Here is a 20349-nt window from a genome sequence, read left to right on the forward strand (position 1 = left end):
CTCATAAATAAAGAAACATAATTATAAAATTAAAAATAAATAAATAAATAAATAAAATGGCAGCATGCTCACCATACTTAAAAATGAGGTACTATTAGAGTATAAGTACTTTTAGTATATAACTGCTCAAATGAAATCTTTCACATAATTTTCAAATATTTGGTGATAACAAATCTTTTTTTTTTTTTTTTTTAATATTCAGTATTAGCACATGGCATTGAACATTGTGTTACCTTTATTACCAAGTCTTTAGTCTTTTGACTTCTCTTTGGGAATTGGGGAAACCATAGTAAAGCTTGGGGCAGGACACCATTATCTTTGGAAAAAGTGACTTAAAAAATTAGTTTTCCCTTTGGGGTTCATGGCAGTGTGAGGAGTGTGATAGAAGTCAAGCGGACTTCCGAGACCGTCACTAGCCATTGCAAAAGGCTGTATCCACAGTAAATAGAGAACAAATATAAGCTGATAATGATGATTCAAGTCCACTAAATTAAGAGCCTAAAATCTCCATTCCAGTTCTGATCTGGGGAATAGACTATTTTCATTGGAAATGTAATGATGAGATTGAGAAGGGAAAACAGCCTACCATATCTTCAGATTCAGATTGAGAAATAAAAAAAAAAAAAAAAGCCATCCTTTTTCCTAACTGGCTTGAAGGAATGAAAACCACTTGGCACAGGAGGAAAATGAAAGCATGAAGCAGTGAGAAATGCAGATGGTCTCAGAGCCAGTGCCGGTTGATGAATGTAAGCTTTCCCTCACCTGTACAACCTATGTAGAGAATACTGTGAGTGCAGTGCTATTGGTTTGGGTTTATAACCCATGTAATTGTTTTTAATTTAGTTTAAAAAATAGTAAAAGGTATAAAGGTATAATACAGGTATAAAAGGACGCCTTCGATGTCTGAAAAACAGGTTTGTGGCTTTTGATTACCAGGATCAACTTTCAGCCACAGCACTTCCCACCAGAAGCACTTTGGCAGGTGTAATCCCAAAATGCTGAACTATTTTAAGGTACCTGTCACGTGGTTCTGATGACTCCTTTCGATGTAGAGGAATCATTGTGGGAATTAGAAGATCACAATATGGGAAAAGTATCAGAAGCTAATTCGAAGATGGTTTGTGGCATAAGCACACATATAATCTATGTTATGCTGTTAACTATATTCCTTATTGTTTCAGTTTAATTTTTAAGGTGTGTTCAGGTTGAATGCAGTGATTCCACTATTGCCAGGGCTGGTTTGTGTTTTAGTTTTGATGCTGCTCTTTGTAGTCACGAAGGACAAAGAAAACTTTAGGTTGAAACACCAGAAAGTCATTGTATTAAACCATGTGTGCGCATATATTTCTCTCTTAATCGTATTAACGCTATCATACACATGGTTACGAGTTTAGAAGACTAGGAAATCTTCCTAATGTCAATGACTCTTAACCTTTCTGCAGGCATTTGCAACTTGGTGTATACCAAATCTACCCCTGACTTTTTCCCCCTTAAGTCAATTTCAACAAATAAATCATTTCTATTTGACCCTTAAGTGGGGGTAATTTTCCATGCTGTAATAGGTCCACTCTAACCAAAAATCTAGTCAAATGGATTCTGGAAACGCTTTGAAACTGATCAGGTCATAGGTAGGAGCCAAAGAGAAGGCTGTGGGGCTCTCTGTGAGATGTCCACCACTCCATGTATGCTCACAGTCTTTGAAGCTTTAGCCTTTCTGGTGAAAGGATCCCAGAAGGTGGCAAAAATACTTGCAGTTAAAAGGGCTCTTGGAGTTTATAGAACCACCGTTACTTTAATGCAGGTGAAACAAACAAAAATCTACCTAAGAAATGACATTAACCCTAAACATTGAACGAAGAATCTTAGAAAGCTCTGGGTCCTAACCTGAATTTCTAAATCAGAGGGCTTTGGAGGGTAAAGCCATTTTCTTTCTGACTGTTCCCCCGCTGGCTCTGAAAGCTGAGCTGACTCACCTACCACCACACCCATGCTGGTCTCAGATGCTATCAGCATCCTGAGTAATCCCCTAGGACACTGACCCTCTCCTCATTCCCCACATGAACCCAATTGCTGGCTTCTCTTTATTCCTGTCTGGCTCTTCCTCTTCATGCCAGGTCTGCCTCCCTCCTCTGATGTCATCTCTCTCTAGACTTTGAACCACAGCTGTGCTGCCAGGTTCCAGGTGGCTCTTGTCCTCTCACCCTGCCTTTGTCACAGATAGGAATGAGCATTTCCTGTTCCTCTCCTGGTCCCTCCAAACCTCAAGCCTCCTCCAGCTCTGTGGCTAATACTCGGCCTGTCTTCTCAAGACAAATTTCTAAATCATCCGCTGGTGCTCCTGATGCCGCGTGAAATAAGTAAGAAGATATCAAGGTTCTAAGGTTTTCTTTTCAAGTTAGGATAAAAGAATGATGAAGCCAAACTCAGTCTTTGTTAGCCCAGGTAACAGAGTCTCACACTATCAGGATAGAGACTAGCCGTTCTGGAAGTTGCCATGGAGACTACTCTTATCTTGTGTTTGCTTCTGGAAGCACCAATATACTTCAGAACAACAAATCACTTTAAGTTTGCCATTCTTCCTAGAGATGGGTTAAATTATGTGTGGCGTTAATGCTAGCTCTTCACCAAACCTGTGTTTCTTCTTCCTGGTCACATAGCTGTACTGCCTTTCCACGAAACTAATTCCAGCCAGTAGAATGGGGGCAGAGGTGATGTATGTCAACACCTGCCCAAGACTTTGAAGAAGCAAGTGTGCCTCTTTCACACTGTCCCTATCTGCCTGCTGGGAATAAGTGGTAAAGAGTCCCAGCACGTGGAGGAAGCATCAATGGCAGATGAGGTTCTCTCAAATTCTAAATGAAAGAAAATTGTCCACCAAAAAGGAACACCTACCTTGGCCTGTTATGTGAGCAAACATACTGTATGTGAGCTCTACTGTTTTTGAGCCGTTATTCCTTTTGGAATAATGGAGCCAGGCCCATACTAAGTCACACAACCAAGATTTTATGTTGTAGAGCATGAAATCATTTGAATGCCAGAATTCTGAGCCTTTATCCTGGAAAATAGAAAAGGGACTAGTGGAAAGAGAGGGAAGCAGGGAAGGAATAATAATGTGACTAACTATAAATATTTGTTGCCTATATAACTATGTGCCGAGTCCTGTGTTAAATGTGTTATACAAACAGTCTCATTTAATTCCATCTCTTCTTTATGATATTTTAGGCAATTGTACTATTATTATCTCCATTATTCAGATATGAAAACTGAGGCCAGGTTGCTGGACTGAGGAAGCCATGATTCAAATCTGTTGACTCCATAGCCAACCTCTGATTGAGTACTCAGTACTGTGTCCTGGGCCCTTTGTGCAATTTTATCTTCACAATGCCTTGTAAAATAGGCTGTCTTATCTCCATTCTAAAGATGAAGAAACTGAGGTTCAAGGATTTATCCAAGCTTACACAACTAGCGAGACTCAGCCCAAGGTCTGTGTAGCTCTCTCTCAAGCTCATTTTCTTCCCATCATGCTTTGAGGTCAGACTATAGGTAGAGGGGGGAGATCATTTGGATGGAGTTTCCCTCCATTTCTGGGCTCCAGTTGTCTTAGAGGTTAATCCTTTAACTCTACAACCATGTGACCACTTCCATCATCACTATTTATCAGCTTCGGAGATATTGGGATTTCTGCCAGATAATGTTCACTAGATTCCCCTAGCATGTCATTGAGGCTATTTTTCACACTGGCTGGGCCTAAATATCAGCCCTTCCTGTGTCACAGCCTAACTGCAGGGAGAGTTCCCTCGGCCAGGGTTGGATCAGTCATGCTCAGGCTTAAATGCAGAATGGAAGCCAATGCCATAGAAGCATATTTTTTTTAAATGAGTGAAGGGTTTATGTCCAGCAGGAATTATAGTAGACACCAGTCCACAAATCTACCTCAGAAACTCCTGAAATCAAGGAGGGCCACTAGGAATCTTATTTTTATAAATACCGATTGATTCTCTGAGAAAAAGCACTACAGGAATGTCAGAGCTGATCAGGACACTGGAACTGACTTCAACAAAGATGGAGAGAGGAAAACTGGCCCACACTCTCATTACATCCCTCCTGGACTCTAGGAGGTTGGATGGTTGACATATCATGGAATCCCTTAAGACCCCAGCCCATTTCTCCTCCCTCCTGACTTAATCTGGAGGATTACCGGCATATATATAGTCCATATTTAGGGAAACGGTCAGTGTTCACAGTGGAACAAGATGGTGGAATAACATAAACTCCTGGTCTATGCCATGAACCTGAAAGACCAAAGCCAAGAAGCCACGCTCCCAGATTCACCCATTCAATCAATAGACATTTGTAGTTGAGAGAAAGCAATGAAGTCCCTGAAGGAGCCAGAGATTCTTTGCAATGCAGAGCCAGCTGAGTCACAGTGAGGACTGCAGAGAAACTGCAGGAGGCTGCCCAGGTGCCCACAGGGAGTGAGCCCATCAGGTTTTCATGTTTCCCAGGACCAAGGCTGCCATGGCAACAGCCCTATATGGTCCCAGAGCTTCAGGAAAGGCAGGAAGAGAGGGTTACCAGAAGGTCACACTCTTTCATATGGAAAATCAGGAGAATACATAGGGGTATGGGAAGGGGAGGGCCCACATTCCTCATAGTCGTGCACATCCAGTCTACAGATGGTAGACAGAGTGAGTCTTTGCTAATACCTCTCTGATCATGTCATCCTTCCCTGACTTTCAATTACTCTTAGGGTGAAGACTAAACTCATTACTGTGCACTACTCTAAGCCCAATTTACTCCATGTACTGTCCTTGCATACTCTCTGGAGTTCAGAGTGTGATTATTTTATAGCCTGTAAACTTTATCAGGACTAAATTCCTGTCTTTTCAGTCATCATTTTATATTGCACTTAACTTATTTGCCTGACACAGATGGTGTTCAATCAGTATTGGTTGGTTGGTTGGTTGGTTGGTTGGTTGATGAGTGACTGACTGAGACACAATATTTTGGCAACAGGGTCCTCTGGGTGGCTCAGTCAGTTAAATGTCTGATGCGGGAGTTCGGCTCAATCATGATCTCATGGTTCCTGAGATTGAACCCCATGTAGGGCTCTGCCCTGATAGCACATAGCCAGCTTGGGATTCTCTCTCTCCCTCTCTCTCTCTCTCTCTCTCTCTCTCTGCCCCACCCCTTCACTTTCTCTTTTTCTCTCTCTCTCTCTCTCTCTCAAAACAAATAAATAAACTTAGAAAAATATTTTAGCAACAAAATTAGGTGGGTGTTGGAGCAAATACCTCTGTGATTGTAACCCAATCCCTATTTTCCCTGTGGTTGGGACGGTATGAGAGACGGGCATAGATCATACCCCAATGTTAAATGTTACCAGCGACAAGGGCTTCCATCAAAGACTTACCAGCAGAAGTGAGTTTTACTAATTCAAATGGGTTTTAGAAAGAGGTGGGAAATGGGTCAACAAATGAACATAAATGATATTTTACTCACCACATAGCCCTAAAATAACTTGGAGGAACACCAGTTCCCTCCCTTTTTTCCATGATGGTATAACCCAGGGTCAAGAAAATGAGGTGGCAGTCCTGAGTAAAATAGGCTTGCCCTGTTGCCAACAGGATGCCAGGCAATCCAATATGTCTAGAGAGGTTCTATGAGGCCACCTTGGTCAGGGTTCACTGCCAAGTAGTATCAGGCCACAGTCCTCAGAGTTTATCTCATTTCTGCTAGCCCTGGATATGTGACAGTTTTAATTTTGGTTCTTTCTCTATCGTGATAGGCTTCACGGTATCAGAGATTCACTCAAGATGGACTTTGAACATAGCATAACGTGGAGGGCATAATAAAAGACAAGTGGTGAGGAAGGCAGGGCACCTCAGTAGGGTTTGTGAGCACTAAGTGCAACCCAGGTCACTCCTTGTTGAATAAGGAAGTATTTCCTGGATAATAAAAAAGAAAAACTGGCACCAGATTTAACACGGTGGCAATAAGGAACTAACAGCACATGTGAATGGAGCTCCTGTTGGTGGAAAGACCAGTGATCGAACGTGGGTTCATTGCTTAAACAAACCCATGCAAAGGTATCTATAGAGTGTTACTATCTTTTAACCGTAGAATTTTAAGATTAAGTATGAGAGCGATGTTGTTTACAAGGAAGCAGTTTTTTGCTGTATCTTCCAGTGCTAGTAAAATATCAGCAACATGTTAACTGTCAGGCCTTCCCTTGGATACTCAGCCCCACAGACGAGCAACTGTTACTGAAAAGACCTGACATGGAAGCCCCAGACATTGGGAGAGAGATAGAAAGATTTAACACAGATTCAGTGAGTTTTGCTTCTGACAAACCTCACTCTTTACACAGGAGTAGGCAGTTTATTTTCTCAACACTGGATTTCACAATTATTATTTGAAGCTCCCACTGTCTCCTACTTGCTAAGAAATTCTATTTGTTTTCTGTTTTTATTTTGTTGCCTTTTTTTTTTTTTGAGAGAGAGAGAGGGCACACAAGCAGAGAATGGGCAGAGGGAGAGGGAGAGAGAATCTTAAGCAGGCTCCACGCTCAGCACAGAGCCCGATGCAGGGCTCGATCCCACAACTCTGGCATCATAACCTGAGTGGAAACCAGGAGTTGGTTGTTTAACTGACTGAGCCACCCAGGCAGCCCAAGAAATCCTATTTGAGAAACAGTTTATTTTGAACGTTTCAATTTTTAAGAGTCAATACCAACTATGCAGGGGATGAATTACTCAAAGTTTAACTGTGGTAAAAACAATAGAAGTTTTTTGGGGAGAAAATACAATGTGAATGAGTAAAAAACAAAAATTAAAAATAATAAATCAACATAGGAGATGTAGAAAAGGAAATTGTTTGAAATTACATAGCAACCATTAGATGCCAAATTTTGTCTGCTGAGACATGGGGCACCCTGGGAGTTGCACCTTGCTAGATAGGCTTATTGCTGCTGAGACAGAAATACAGCAGAATATAGGTGGATGTGGATTCCAATAACACAGACTCAGGGCTGAGAGCCACGGTTCTCACCCCAGATGCTCAGGAGAATCACCTGGGGGGCTTTTAAGCCCACAGTATTCAAGCACTACCCCGAGAGATTCAGATTTCATTCTTCTGGGGTAGGTTGTCAGTATTATTCATGAAGTTCCCCAGGCAGTTCCACTGTGAGCTAAGACTAGGAAATCTTAGGCTAAGAATGGAAGATACAGTTGAGGAAGGTAAGAGAGAGAGAGACAGAACACACAGCTGGGCATAAATTCTCCACTCAGCTCAGAGACCAGCAAGAACAACAAACCTACTGTAACAGTTAGAAATTTCACCAAGCAATTTATGTAATGTCTAGTGTTCATGAAAACTAATGTACTTACACCATTTATACACTTCTGGATTGTGTCTCTAACGTACTGGAGGTAATTTTACCCGCTAAGCTTATATTAAATTCATTTCATTATAGTCATGTTTTTATATTATCCATAACCTCTTTTCTCATCGTTCTGGCGAATTGAGAGATGACTCTCGTGCAATCACATCCACTTACTTTAATTCCTTGTAATCCGTAGCCAGGGGGGCCAGGAGGGCCAGGCAGGCCTTTCTGCCCAATATTTCCCTGTTGGAAGATAAAGAGAAACCAAAGAGAAGCATGAGGAGATTTAGGAAGAAACAATGTATCTCTGCTCTTGTCTTCCTTCTTCCTTCCTTCCTTCAGTCCCATCAGGACCTGCATCTGTGCACCCCACAAGCTAGATCATATTTTTTATAAAGCAGTGTTTTTCAAAAAATTTTAAGCCACAGAATCCTTTGTGGAAATCTTACACATAATCCAAATGTAAGTAAAGAGGCAAGGCAGGGCTGCTTGACCGAAGAAGAGTGTTGTCCCAGTCACCTTGTCTGCTTGGGCTCCTCTGGTTGAACCTACCACCAACCCCTAGAACACCAGGGGTGTGAAGGCTGCTCACACATAATTCTGTGTAGCCTCCAATGTGTTGTTCCATTTCAACATGGAGTGCTATTCACCAGGCTTGCAGTGAAAGGTTCAGTGGATCAGTATCAAACTTTTTTTTTTTTTAATTTTATTTACACCCAAATTAGTTAGCATATAGTGAAACAATGATTTCAGGAGTAGATTCCTTAATGCCCCTTACCCATTTAGCCCATCCCCCCTCCCACAACCCCTCCCGTAACCCTCAGTTTGTTCTCCATATTTATGAGTCTCTTCTGTTTTGTCCCCCTCCCTGTTTTTATATTATTTTTGTTTCCCTTCCTTTATGTTCATCTGTTTTGTCTCTTAAAGCCCTCATATGAGTGAAGTCATATGATATTTGTCTTTCTCTGACTGACTGATTTCACTTAGCATAACACCCTCCAGTTCCATCCGCATAGCAGCAAATGGCAAGATTTCATTCTTTTTGATTGCTGAGTGATACAGTATCGAACTTTTAAGAAAATCTGCAAATGAAGCAGAAAGTGTAGCATAGCCCAGTGTGTGCATTCTGCAGCACAAGTTAACCCCACGCTTCTTGGGGAAAGTCTTCTGTGGTCAAATGAGATTGGAACATGTTCTATCCCACGGTGTGTGCCTCTCTTTGGAGATCCCTAGTGCATACAGGCATACCTTGTTTTATCGTGCTTCGCTCTTGCGCTTCCCAGGCACTGCATCTTTTACAGATTGAAGGTTTGTGGCAACCCTGTGTCAGGCAAGTCTATCCGTGCCATTATTGCAATAGCATTTGCTAACTTCCTGTCTCTGTCACGTTTTGGTAATTCTCACAATATTTCAAACTTTTTCATTATTATTATATTTGTTATGGTGATCTCTGATCAGTGATCTTTTTTTTAAGTTGATTTTTTTTTTATCTTGGGGGGCAGGGGGAAGAACAAGCTAGGGAGGGGCAGAGAGAGAATCCTGAGCAGGATCTGTGCTGTCTCCCACTTATTAAGAAATTCTATTTGTTTTCTGAGAGAGAGAGAGCACGCATGTGCATAAATGAGATGCAGAGAGAGAGGGAGAGAGAGCATGTGCATAAACAAGGAGCAGAGAGAGAGAGGGAGAGAAAATCTTAAGCAGGCTCCACACACGGTGCAGAGCCCAACAAAGGGCTAGATCTCAGGACCATGAACTCATGACCTGAGCTGAAATCAAGAATCAGAGGCTTAACCGACTGAGCCATTGAGGTGCCCCTGATCAGTGATCTTTGGTGTTTTGGTGTTACTATCGTAATTCGTGCGGGGGGGGGGGGGGGGGGGGACACGAACCACACCCATATAAGACAGCGAACTTAATCTATAAACATTGTATGTGTTCTGACTGCTCCAGCAATGGGGACATTCTCCTGTCTCTCTCCCTCTCCTCAGGCATCCCTATTCCCTGAGACACAAGAATATTAGGGGCTGATGCAGCTGGTGACCTGAAGTTGAAGCCAGTTATCATTTACCATTTTTAAAATCCTAGGGCTCTTAAGAATTATGCTAAATCCACTTGGCTTATGCTCTATAAGGAGAACAATAATGCCCGAATGACATCTGTTTGCAACATGGTTTACTGAATATTTCAAACCTACTGTTGAGGTTTACTGCTGAGGAAAAAAAAAAAAGAAAAAAGATCCCTTTCAAAATATTGACAGTGCATGTGGTCACCCAAGAGCAACTGATGGAGACAGACAATGAAAGTCGTGTTGTGTTCATGCCTGCTAACACAACATCCATTCTGCAGCTCATGGATCAGGGAGTAATTTTGACTTTTAAGTCTTATTTAAGAAATACAGGGGTGCCTGGGTGGCTCAGTGAGTTAAGAGCCCGACTTCGGCTCAGGTCATGATCTTCCAGTGGATGGGTTCATGCCCACATCAGGCTCTGAGCCTGGAGCCTGCTTCAGATTCTGTGTCTCCATCTCTCTCTGCCCCTCCCCCACTCATGCGTGTTCTCTCTTTCTCTCTCTCTCTCAAAAATAAATAAACATTAAAAAAAAAAAGAAGAAATACATTTTGTGGAGCACCTGAGTAGCTCAGTCAGTTAAGCGACTAACTTCAGCTCAGGTCATGGTCTCGGGATTCTTGAGTGTGAGGCCTGAGCCAGGCTCTGAGCTGACAATGCAGAGCTTTTGGGGATTCTCTCTCTCCCTCTATTGCTGCACCTCCCCTGCTTGTGCACTGTCTCTCTCTCTCAAAACAGATAAACATTAAAAAAAAAAAAGGAAATACATTTTGTTGTAGGAAATGTGAAGAATTACTGAAATGAAAACAAAGAATTTAGAATATTGCATAAACTTAGTTGATAAAGCAGTGGCAGCATTTGAGAAGACAACTCCAATTTTGGAAGAAGATCTATTCTGGGTAAAATGCTATCTAACGCGTGTTACAAAGAAATCGTTTGTGAAAGGAAAAGTCAATCAATGCGGCAAACTTCATCGTTGTCTTATTTTAAGAAATTGTCACAACCACCACAACCTGAAGCAACCCCCATCTTCGTCAGCCAGCGACCTTTAACATGGAAGTAAGACCCTCTACCAGCAAAATGATTACAACTCACTGAAAGCTCAGAGGATGGTTAGCATCTTTAGCCATAAAGCATTTTTAATTAAGGTATATTCATTGGGCTTTTTTAGACATACTGCTATTGCACCCTTAACAGACTAGAAGATAATGGTTTTATATGCACTGGGAAGCAAAAAAATTCATTTGACTCTCTTTAGTGTGGTACTTGCTTTATTATGGTGGTCTGGAAATGAACCCTCAGTGTCTCCAAGGTATGCCTATATGAATATATTAAAGCCTCTAAAAAGTCCCACAATAGAGAGATTAGTTTAACTTTGTTTATTCCAGAAGTTCCCAAATTAACATTTAATGGAATAAACTTTGAGCAAGGCTGGATGAACATAAGTTACGGTACAAGTCAGTCTTTTTTTTCTTCCCACTACAGGCAAAAGCTTTGTTTATTTATTTATTTTCTGATCGTAAGAGGAACACCTGCTCACGTGAAGAAAATAACAAACAAAAACTAAAACTAAAAACAGAAATAAAGATAACAATGAAGAAGGAAAAATGGACCCCTCTTTCCACCACCCAGTGATAACAACTACTAACATCTTGGGAATGTCTTCATCCATATCAAGTGATCCATAAAGTTAAGAAATCGCCTACTGCCAGAATGAAGTTGATGGACAAAAAAGGATAAACTAAGAATCGTGGTAATTCTGGGATCCTCAGAAAAATCTTTGACTCATAGAGCCTTTTCCCTTTGCTCTCTGATAATGGGGCTCTCATTCATTTCTGTGCATCTTGGTCATGAATATACATGTTTGAAATTTGCATGTGTAATGGGAGGCTCCCCAACGCCTGTTTTCCCTATGAACATGCCTGATACTTCTTTATTTTAGTTTTTGAACAAATCAAAGAATTTTTTGTTGGGCATGTGAATCAATGATCATTGATCATTAAATCAATTAATGATCATTAAATCGATCATTAATGATCATTAAAATGATCATTAAATCATTTTAATCAATGATTAAAACAGGGCTTCTGAGCCTCTGAACTCTTGCCATTTTGAGCTGCCTAATTCTTTGTGATGGGTGCTATCTTGTGTACAGTATGATGTTTAGCAGCATCCTGGGCCCCCAGCTACTACCTGCCAGTAGCACCCCTTCCCTGGTTGTGACACCCAAAAATGATTCCAGACATTGCCAAATGTCTCCTGGGGGCAGACCAGGAAGGCAAGAACGCCCTCATTGAAAAACACTTGATTAAGAGAATGAAAGATGAATAATCACCAAAATGGACATGGAAAAAGAAAGAGGAATAGAAAACAGAGCAAAGGGATCCAGAGGCAGTTTCTTTCATGTTCTATGGGGGCAATAAATCTGGACCCTTGCACTGAGGCCCTGACAAAGTGGACTACGCACATATGTCACAATAGATACATTAGCAGGTGTTCTGTTAAAAGGCCAGCAGAGGCGCCTCCGACCAAAGTGAAGATATGCTTCTTAAGGAGAGCACAGCCTTTAAGAAACCTGGAAATATTTTGAGCATTTTGCAACCATTTCCTAATTTCTTTGGGGGAAATAAATGGCTTTATGGACTTATGATCTATTTTACTGAAAGCTCACATAATATGAGAAAGTGAGACTTTTCATCAGCAATCAAGAAAAAATAAGTCAACACTAAAATAAACATTTGCTATGAAGTTAATGTTCACTTGGTACCTGACCTTCACACAGAGCACAGAATTTAAGACTCACCTTTGGCCCCTGGGTTCCTATGCCCCGAGGCCCAGAGGGACCTGGGGGGCCTCTGACACCAGGCTCTCCCTGAAAAGACACAATGAATGACAAGTCACTGATTAAAGTGAAGCTTTATGTGGTATATTTTATATAAAATGTCATAATTTCATATTAACAATATTCCATATGAACTTTCATATAAGAAAATATATTTTAAAACCCAAACCCTTGAATTTGAGATATTAATTGGGGCCTTTTCTACCAGCTCACTTCCCTATATTTGACAAAGGGAATGTTATCGCCCTTTGTTTTCACTTCTTATTGCCATTTATGCAATCTTCCAGCCAACTGATATGGGTACACTTCAAAGCAATCAAGTCAGTTAACTTGTGACAACATTACTAGGTACTTTTTTTCAGAGCTCCCTTCTCTGGAATTGGAAGTGCCACCATTGTGAGTGGAGAAAGAAAGACGAGATGAGAATAAAAAGAAACCATTGAAAAGTAGAGCTCCAACCCGAACTAGTCCCTCCTGTTCTTTCATATAACAAAGATTATGCTACTTGGGGTTACGGATGAACTTTGTGATACTTCTGCCCCAAGAGCAGTTGAGGCTCCAGGAAAATTCCTATAAAGTGTTTTCAGAGTCCCGGAAGTGTTTTAGAACAGGCAACTAGCCCAGAGAAAAGGTAGGGCTTGATTGGGGTAGGTCTGGCCCTGTGCCTAGACCCATGTGAGATGTGAATGATAGGAAGAAGCAGAGAAATGAAAATCTCTTCATCAACCACCTTCTATGTACCCAGCACTGTGCTGTGCACGTTCACATATGCTAAATGATGTAATTTAGTACTCGCGACAACTCTGTATCACAGTAATGACTAACTTACCTAACTTCTCTGAACCTCAGTAAATTCATCAGATACACAGAAAGTCATACTTACATTTCATGGGGAGACAGAGAAGTGAGACAAAGAATGTGAGTGTGTCTATCACAACATCTAGCTGAGTAGGCACTTGGGAAATATTAACTCCTTATTGCAGCTTTTATCTTTAAAAATTTTTTAAATGTTTATTTATTTTTGAGAGAGAGACAGAGTGTGAATAGGGAAGGGACAGAGACAGAAGGAGACACAGAATCCGAAGCAGGCTCCAGGCTCTGAGCCGTCAGCACAGAGCCCAATGCGGGACTCAAACCCACAAACTGTGAGATCATGACCTGAGCTGAAGACGGATGCTTAACCGACCAAGCCACCCAGGTGCTCCTCATTGCAGCTTTTATTAAAGAGGAAACTAAAGTTAGCCCAAAGCTGCACAGCTATTGAGAAGTAGGACTAGGAGGACAAGGAGAAGGAGGAACCCTCAGTTGCTGGTACAGCCACTTAGGAAAAGTTTGGTAGTTTCTTAAAAAGTTCAACATCAATTTACCATACGATCTAGTAATTTTACTCCAGCACCTAAGGGAAATGAAAACATATGTCCACACAAAGACTTACATATGAATGCTTTTAGCAGAATCGTTCATAATAGCTACAAACTAGAAACCCTCTAAATGCCCATCAACTGATAAATGGATAGACAAAGCGTGGTATATTCCACAGTAAAAAGGAATGGACTACGGCTGTATGCTACAACAGGGATGAGCCTCAAAAGCATTAATCTCAATAAAAGAAGCCAGATATATGAGACCACACATTGCTTGATTCCATTTGTATGAAATGTCCAGAGAAGGCGAATCTATAGAGATAGAAAGCAAATCCATAATTGCCTGGGACCAAGAATAGGAACTAGGACAGGATTAACTGTAAATGGGCATAAGGGATTTTATTGAGAGGAAGAAAGTGTTCTAAAACTGATTTATGGTGAGGCCATACAACTCGCTAAATGTACTTTAAAAATCATTGAAAAATACACTTGGAATGGGTGAGTTCTGTGATATATAAGATATGCCTCAGTGAAAATTATAAAGAAAAAAGGACAGAAACCAAAGCCAGGCTTTGAAGGTAAATCTCCCAAGCTCTTGTCCCAGGTCTGCTTTCATCCATGTTCTGTTAGGAGCTAAATACCTTATAGATTTCAACAGTGCAAAGATCATGGATTATAAGAAATGATGACATTGTTTATCTAGCAAAATAGCCCATCCTTATTTAACTTTACTCTCTATGTATAAATCCTAAAGTACTTCTAGAGAAAACAAGGCCTTAGAAGAATTAGAAAGCATTTAAGCTTTATTTTATTACTGACTTAATTCTTTCAATCTCTATTTTCATAATTACCTATTTTCCTTGTGCTTGCAGACCACTTTTATGATGTGGGTCTCCTGTTAGCGTCTCTTCCACTTAGTTCTTAGCTGCTTTTGTGGTCACAGGTACTAATTCTCTAACACCTCTCTCCTTCCGCCTCCCAACTTTTGGGTCTTAATGACCCCCAGATTCTCCCAGCTTAAATGATCTCTCCTGTCATCAAAAGCTCCAAGTAGAGTACATGAACATGTCCTATATCACATACATTTCTGCTGTCTCTCCTTTTCTAAGTATCTCTGATGTGCCTTTAGAGGCAGTATATGTAAGTTCGCTGGGGGAGGGTCTCCAGCTATACCTGACTCACACTCGCTGCATTTTGATACCCTCCAGCAAAACAGAACCCAGGTAAACATACTTCAATAGATTTTACCCAAAATCATTCAACATTTTATCAAAAATAATTGTCTTCTTTGCCTGGTTACTGTCAACTCCACCCCAGATACAATGGCTCCCTCTCTTGTGTTTCTATTCACCTCTCCCCTTCCCCAGTGAGGTTGGAAAGCATATGGCTGCAACCTGCTATGCGATGGGGAGTACACAGCCCCACCTGGAAAGAATTCTGCTAAGAAAAACAGAACCTGTATATGAGGAAGTCTCTAAATCTGAGGATGCAGAAACCAGAGGATGTTTCTGTACAACCAGAGGATGTAGAAACATGTAACACCATAAGAATAGCGTGGGGTGGTTCAGTCTGTTAAGCATCTGACTTCTGCTCAGGTCATGATCTCGCGGTCAGTGAGTTCAAGCCCGCATCCAGCTCTGTGCGGACAGCTCGAAGCCTGGAGCCTGCTTCAGATTCTGTAACTCCCTCTCTCTCTGCTCCTCCCCAGCTCGCTCTCATGCATGTGCTCTCTCTCTCTCAAAAATAAACATTAAAAAAAAAATAACGAGGATGAGACCCCCAAGGACGCAGAACTCATCTACACAGAAAGCCCAAGGAAAAAACAAAGGATGACTAACCTTTGATTAAAAGAGACTTAAGAAGCATCTCAATCAAATGCAATGTGTGGACATCATTTGGATCCCAATTCAAACAAACCAACTGCAACAAATTTGTAAGACAAGCTGGTAAATTTGTTTTTTTTTTAATTTTTTTTAACGTTTATTTATTTTTGAGACAGAGAGAGACAGAGCATGAACAGGGGAGGGTCAGAGAGAGGGAGGCACAGAATCTGAAACAAGCTCCAGGCTCTGAGCTGTCAGCACAGAGCCCGACGCGGGGCTTGAACTCACGGACCATGAGATCATGACCTGAGCCGAAGTCGGCCGCCTAACCAACTGAGCCACCCAGGCGCCCCTCAAGCTGATAAATTTGAACACTGGATATTTGGTGATACTAAGAAATTATTGTTTAAGGTTTGTTAATGGTACTACAGATATGTTTTTTAATTTTTTTAATGTTTATTTTTGAGAGAGAGAGAGAGGGAGAGAGAGAGAGAGACAGAACATGAGTGTGGGAGGGGCAGAGAGCGAGATGGAGACACAGAATCTGAAGCAGGCTCCAGGCTCCAAGCTGTCAGCACAGAGCCTGAACTCACAAACCACGAGATCATGACCTGAGTCAAAGTCGGATGCTCAACCGACTGAGCTACCCAGGCACCCCTACAGTTATGTTTTTAAAAACAGCTTTTAATTTGAGATACACATACTAAACCTTTATATGAGAGATGTGTGGGATAGGCTTCAAAGTAAGGCAGCAGGAGAGGGGGAAGAAGATAATAGAAGATTGGCCACATACTGATAGTTGTGGAAGTGCAACAGGCAAATGGGAGTTCATTTTACTAGCCTTTCTACTTCTATATGTGCTTGATAATTTTCAGAATAAAATGTTTTTAATAGTATTTTTAAAATCCATGAACAATATCTGATAACAATCTCACCAGTGAAGGGGAGGAAAGGTTACTGTGATGTTCACCTTTAATGAGAAGAAGAATACAAGATTTTAAAGACAAAAATATGGCAAAGGGTAAAAGCACACAAGTGGATTCAGTATCATTAGAACGTACATGTCTTTGATGCATTCTTGGCATGTCCCAAATGTTATATGACTTTTAAAAATTAAGTATATGGAGGCAAGGTAGGAGATTTTTTTTAACTGAGTAAATATTTCTTTTAAGAAAGAATTCAATACTCTACAATTTAATTCGTGGTATTTTGTGTGTGTGCGTGTGTGCGTGTGTGAGATGGTTTTAGTTAAAACTTCCTTCTCATTTAGTATTAGTCTCTCTCTCTCTTTCTCTCTCTCTCTCTCTCTCTCTCTCTCTCTCTCTCTGTCACACACACACACACACACACACACACGCACGCACGCACACAGAGCCCAGATGTGAAAGCAAGGGGAAAAACAGTTGAAATTTGTTGTGAGTGTACTTTAGGCCAGCTTTGTCCACGTTTATTATTGCTACTCATTCTCTCTCTTACTCAGCTCTCCCTAACTCTCATCATGTAGGAGTGCCTGCAGGCTGAGTGCCAACCTTGTGGGCACCTTGCTGCTCTTTCTACCCTTGAACCTTGGCCAGTGAACTCTGAAGGTGTGATTCCCATGTCACCTGTGGTGCTTCAGTGTTTCCCTCAAAAAAGCTGTCCATCTTTACTCATATAACTATTGACATATAGCTATGTTTTACCTATCAAAATAATCTTTTGTAACCTTTTGACCTAGGTAAATATAATCTGAGATATGCATCTGATATATAGACAGTCTTCAAACCAAGTCTTAACATATTCTGCAGATGTTAGAGTTGGTCTGTAACATGGTATTAGGTAGGGTTGTTCCTTGGTGTTTCTGTAGCATACTTTTCAAGAGGTGGGAATATCAGGCACTTAATGAATTATGTGAATCCACAGAGACAGAGTCTCTCTACTATGGTGGGGTCTTGAAAATGTATTATGTCTTTTGCTCCTTGGGCCATGTGTCCATATGAGGCCACAACAGTGGGTGAATGCATACAAGAAGACCATGGTCAAGACGGACTTCACCATTTGATAGCACCCCATCTGCCACAATGCAGCAAAAGTGGTACCTAAGAAGTACCACTTTCAGACATGACATTTTCAGACATGCAGTTTTATTGTCAGTGGATGGTGTGACAATCACAAATAAAAGGAATTACAACAACAGGGACTCGCACAGCTGGACATGCAGGATCTGAGAGTTATTAGAACCTGCAGAGGGAGCCCTTGCACTAGGAGATAATAAACAGGCAAATTCTGGAGTTGCCATTTTTAACTATATCCATCAATTTCATAAGACCACATAGCCTAAGCCCTATCCCTACCCTTCCTCAACAAAACAAAACAAAAGAAAAAACAAAACAGAACAAATCAAAACTGTTTAGATTGCCCAGAGCTTCCCCTTGGCCCACAAAGAGAATTCTAGACTCAAGATACTCTTGCCATTTTCACAGGAAATGGCCAAGTTTAGAACTAACTACCTGCAGTATTTGTATATGTAATTTAACAATGATTCAGTGAAGGTTTTACCTGGACCATAACCTTGTAGAATGGTTGAAAATCATTCATTGATTAATATCACAACTTTCACTTTTTAAAAGAAAGAAAAAGGAACCAAACACATTATCGCATTCATTCTTTTTCTCATTTCTCTTTGCTCTGGTTAACATTAAAATTATCATAATTAATAATAAAATGAATAACAATTGGCATTTATTAAATTTATTAGGTGGCAAGTACTCTTCATTATCTGATCCTATCAACATCAACTTACTTCATTTTATAGATTAAGGAAGCTGAGACTTTCAGATAAGAATACACGATTTCCCCAAAACCACATGGCCAGCAGCAATTCAAACCCAGGCCTAACTCCAGAGCCCATCTCTCATCTTGGCGGTGGCTGGAGCTAGATGCAAAACGCTAGCTAATGTCTCCATAGACTTTCTTCCAACCACCATTAAATGCAAAGACATGGCTCTGTAGCTGTGAAAGGCGTTTCCTATACTCAGTTAATCACACTCTCTCAAGGAGAAGGAAGAACGCATCCTCATTTCAAGATCCCTGACAGGCCCACGCAACCTGTACAGGTACCCAGCTGCCTAAGGCCTCCCTCTTCATTTCCCCGCCGTTGCCGTTGCTCGGTTTTGTGGCTTAACCCCAATTTTGTACTTAGTCTCATTCCAGATCTTCTACCTACACAATTCTTATTTCCTCCGTGTATCCCTACTGCAATATACTTGATTTGGCAGAGTAGCACATGCTGTGACTACTACTTTAGTGTGTTACAGTTTATTAAAACGTTTTATAGACATTATTCCACTAATTTCTTAAACCATAGTTGAGGAAATTAAATGACTTGCTGAGGTCTCACAGCGAGTAGATAACAGAGGTTTTGAGTGGAGCAGTGAAAAGGAAACAATCTATTATACCTTCTATATTTTATAAGATTTAAATAAAATATTTGAGAAGACAGTGCTCTTAGAGACAAAGGAGCCCAGTTAGACTGCCCCCCCTCCCTCACCCACATTTAGACAAGGCTTTAATCACTCACTGCCTCTCTCCTGGCTGTGCCACTTAGGTCCCTGTCACTCTTCGAGAGGATGGTGGAAGCAGGTTACAGTTGTTCTAAAAAGGATTTCATGCTTTTCTACTTGGACACAATGAAAAGCAAACTGAATTCCCTATGAAAAGAATTCACTTCTTAAAAATTTTCTAAGGAACAGTACTCAAGATTCTCCTAAATGATGAAACCAGGAAATGATTGAGTTTTAAAATAAGGCACAAGTCTGGAGCACCTGAGTGGCTCAGTTGGTTGAGCGTCTGATTCAATTTTGGCTCAGGTCATGATCTCATGGTTTGGTTCATGAGATCGAGCCTTGAGTTAGGCTCTGCACTGACAGCGTGGAGCCTGCTTGGCATTCTCTCTCTCTGCCCCTCCCCTGCTCGCTCTCTCTCTTTCTCTCTCTCTCAAAAAATAAATAAACTTTAAAAAATTAAGGCATAAGTCAAAGCGATGATTAGCAACTGCTTAATGTTTTTTCCTTTCTGGTTTTTAAATAAAATTAAGATATACCTACTAAGGCACCAGCTACCACAAACACAAGCACCACTCTGGAACGGATTATCTAATGAGCATAGGTACTGGTTTAGTGACTGCAATACCTCCCTTGTGGTTGCCAGGATGTCAATGGAAATTTTAGAGGTCTTATTCTAAGTTTATGAATACGCAGCCTGATACTGATAATGAGTATTGGTTATTGACTGGCCGTTGTCATAATACTCAGTCACTTCTCACTGACACCCTTTAATGTGAGAAGGGAGACAGCAACGATTACTAGCACAATTATCAGGGAGATGTGAAAATAATTAAGAAGGTGCTGGAGGGGCACCTGGGTAGCTCAGTCAGTTGGGCGTCAACCTTCAGCTCAGGTCATGATCTCACTGCTTGTGAGTTTGAGTCCCACATTGGGCTCTGTGCTGACAGCTCAGAGCCTGGAGCCTGCTTCAGATTCTGTCTCCATCTCTCTCTCTGCCCCTCCCCTTCTGGTTCTTTCTCTCTCTCAAATATAAATAAACATTAAAAATTAAAAAAAAAAAAGAAGGTGCTGGGAAACAAGAACACAAATCATGGTAACATTTCCTTTATCATACTTTCCTAGCTTTAAATTTCAAAATATTTAAGCTAATTTCAATTATTCCAGGTAATTTCTCTCCTAGAACTTTAATATTCACCCCAAAGGAGCAGTTTTTCAAAGTCCGTGATAATTTAAAAATTTGCTTTAGGATCCAGGGAGGATCTTTCTTTTCTCAAAATCAACTCATCAGAGATGAACAAATGATTCCCCTATGCCAAGAATCTCAT

The 20349-nt window shown here is 40.9% G+C and overlaps 1 protein-coding gene across 1 annotated transcript in view; it reads right to left on the reverse strand.

The window, feature by feature from the left end:
• COL28A1 (collagen type XXVIII alpha 1 chain) overlaps positions 1–20349 on the reverse strand; it is a 174579-nt gene that overhangs the window by 55647 nt on the left and 98583 nt on the right. Inside the window, exons 26-27 of the mRNA XM_042918489.1 lie at positions 12254–12322; positions 7559–7627 (exon numbers count right to left, since the gene is read on the reverse strand). Of these exons, the coding sequence (XP_042774423.1) occupies positions 7559–7627; positions 12254–12322 (138 nt within the window). The remainder of the gene's footprint in view (positions 1–7558; positions 7628–12253; positions 12323–20349) is intronic.

The sequence above is a fragment of the Panthera leo genome, chromosome A2 (genome assembly GCF_018350215.1).
Source record: "Panthera leo isolate Ple1 chromosome A2, P.leo_Ple1_pat1.1, whole genome shotgun sequence".
NCBI lineage: Eukaryota > Metazoa > Chordata > Mammalia > Carnivora > Felidae > Panthera > Panthera leo.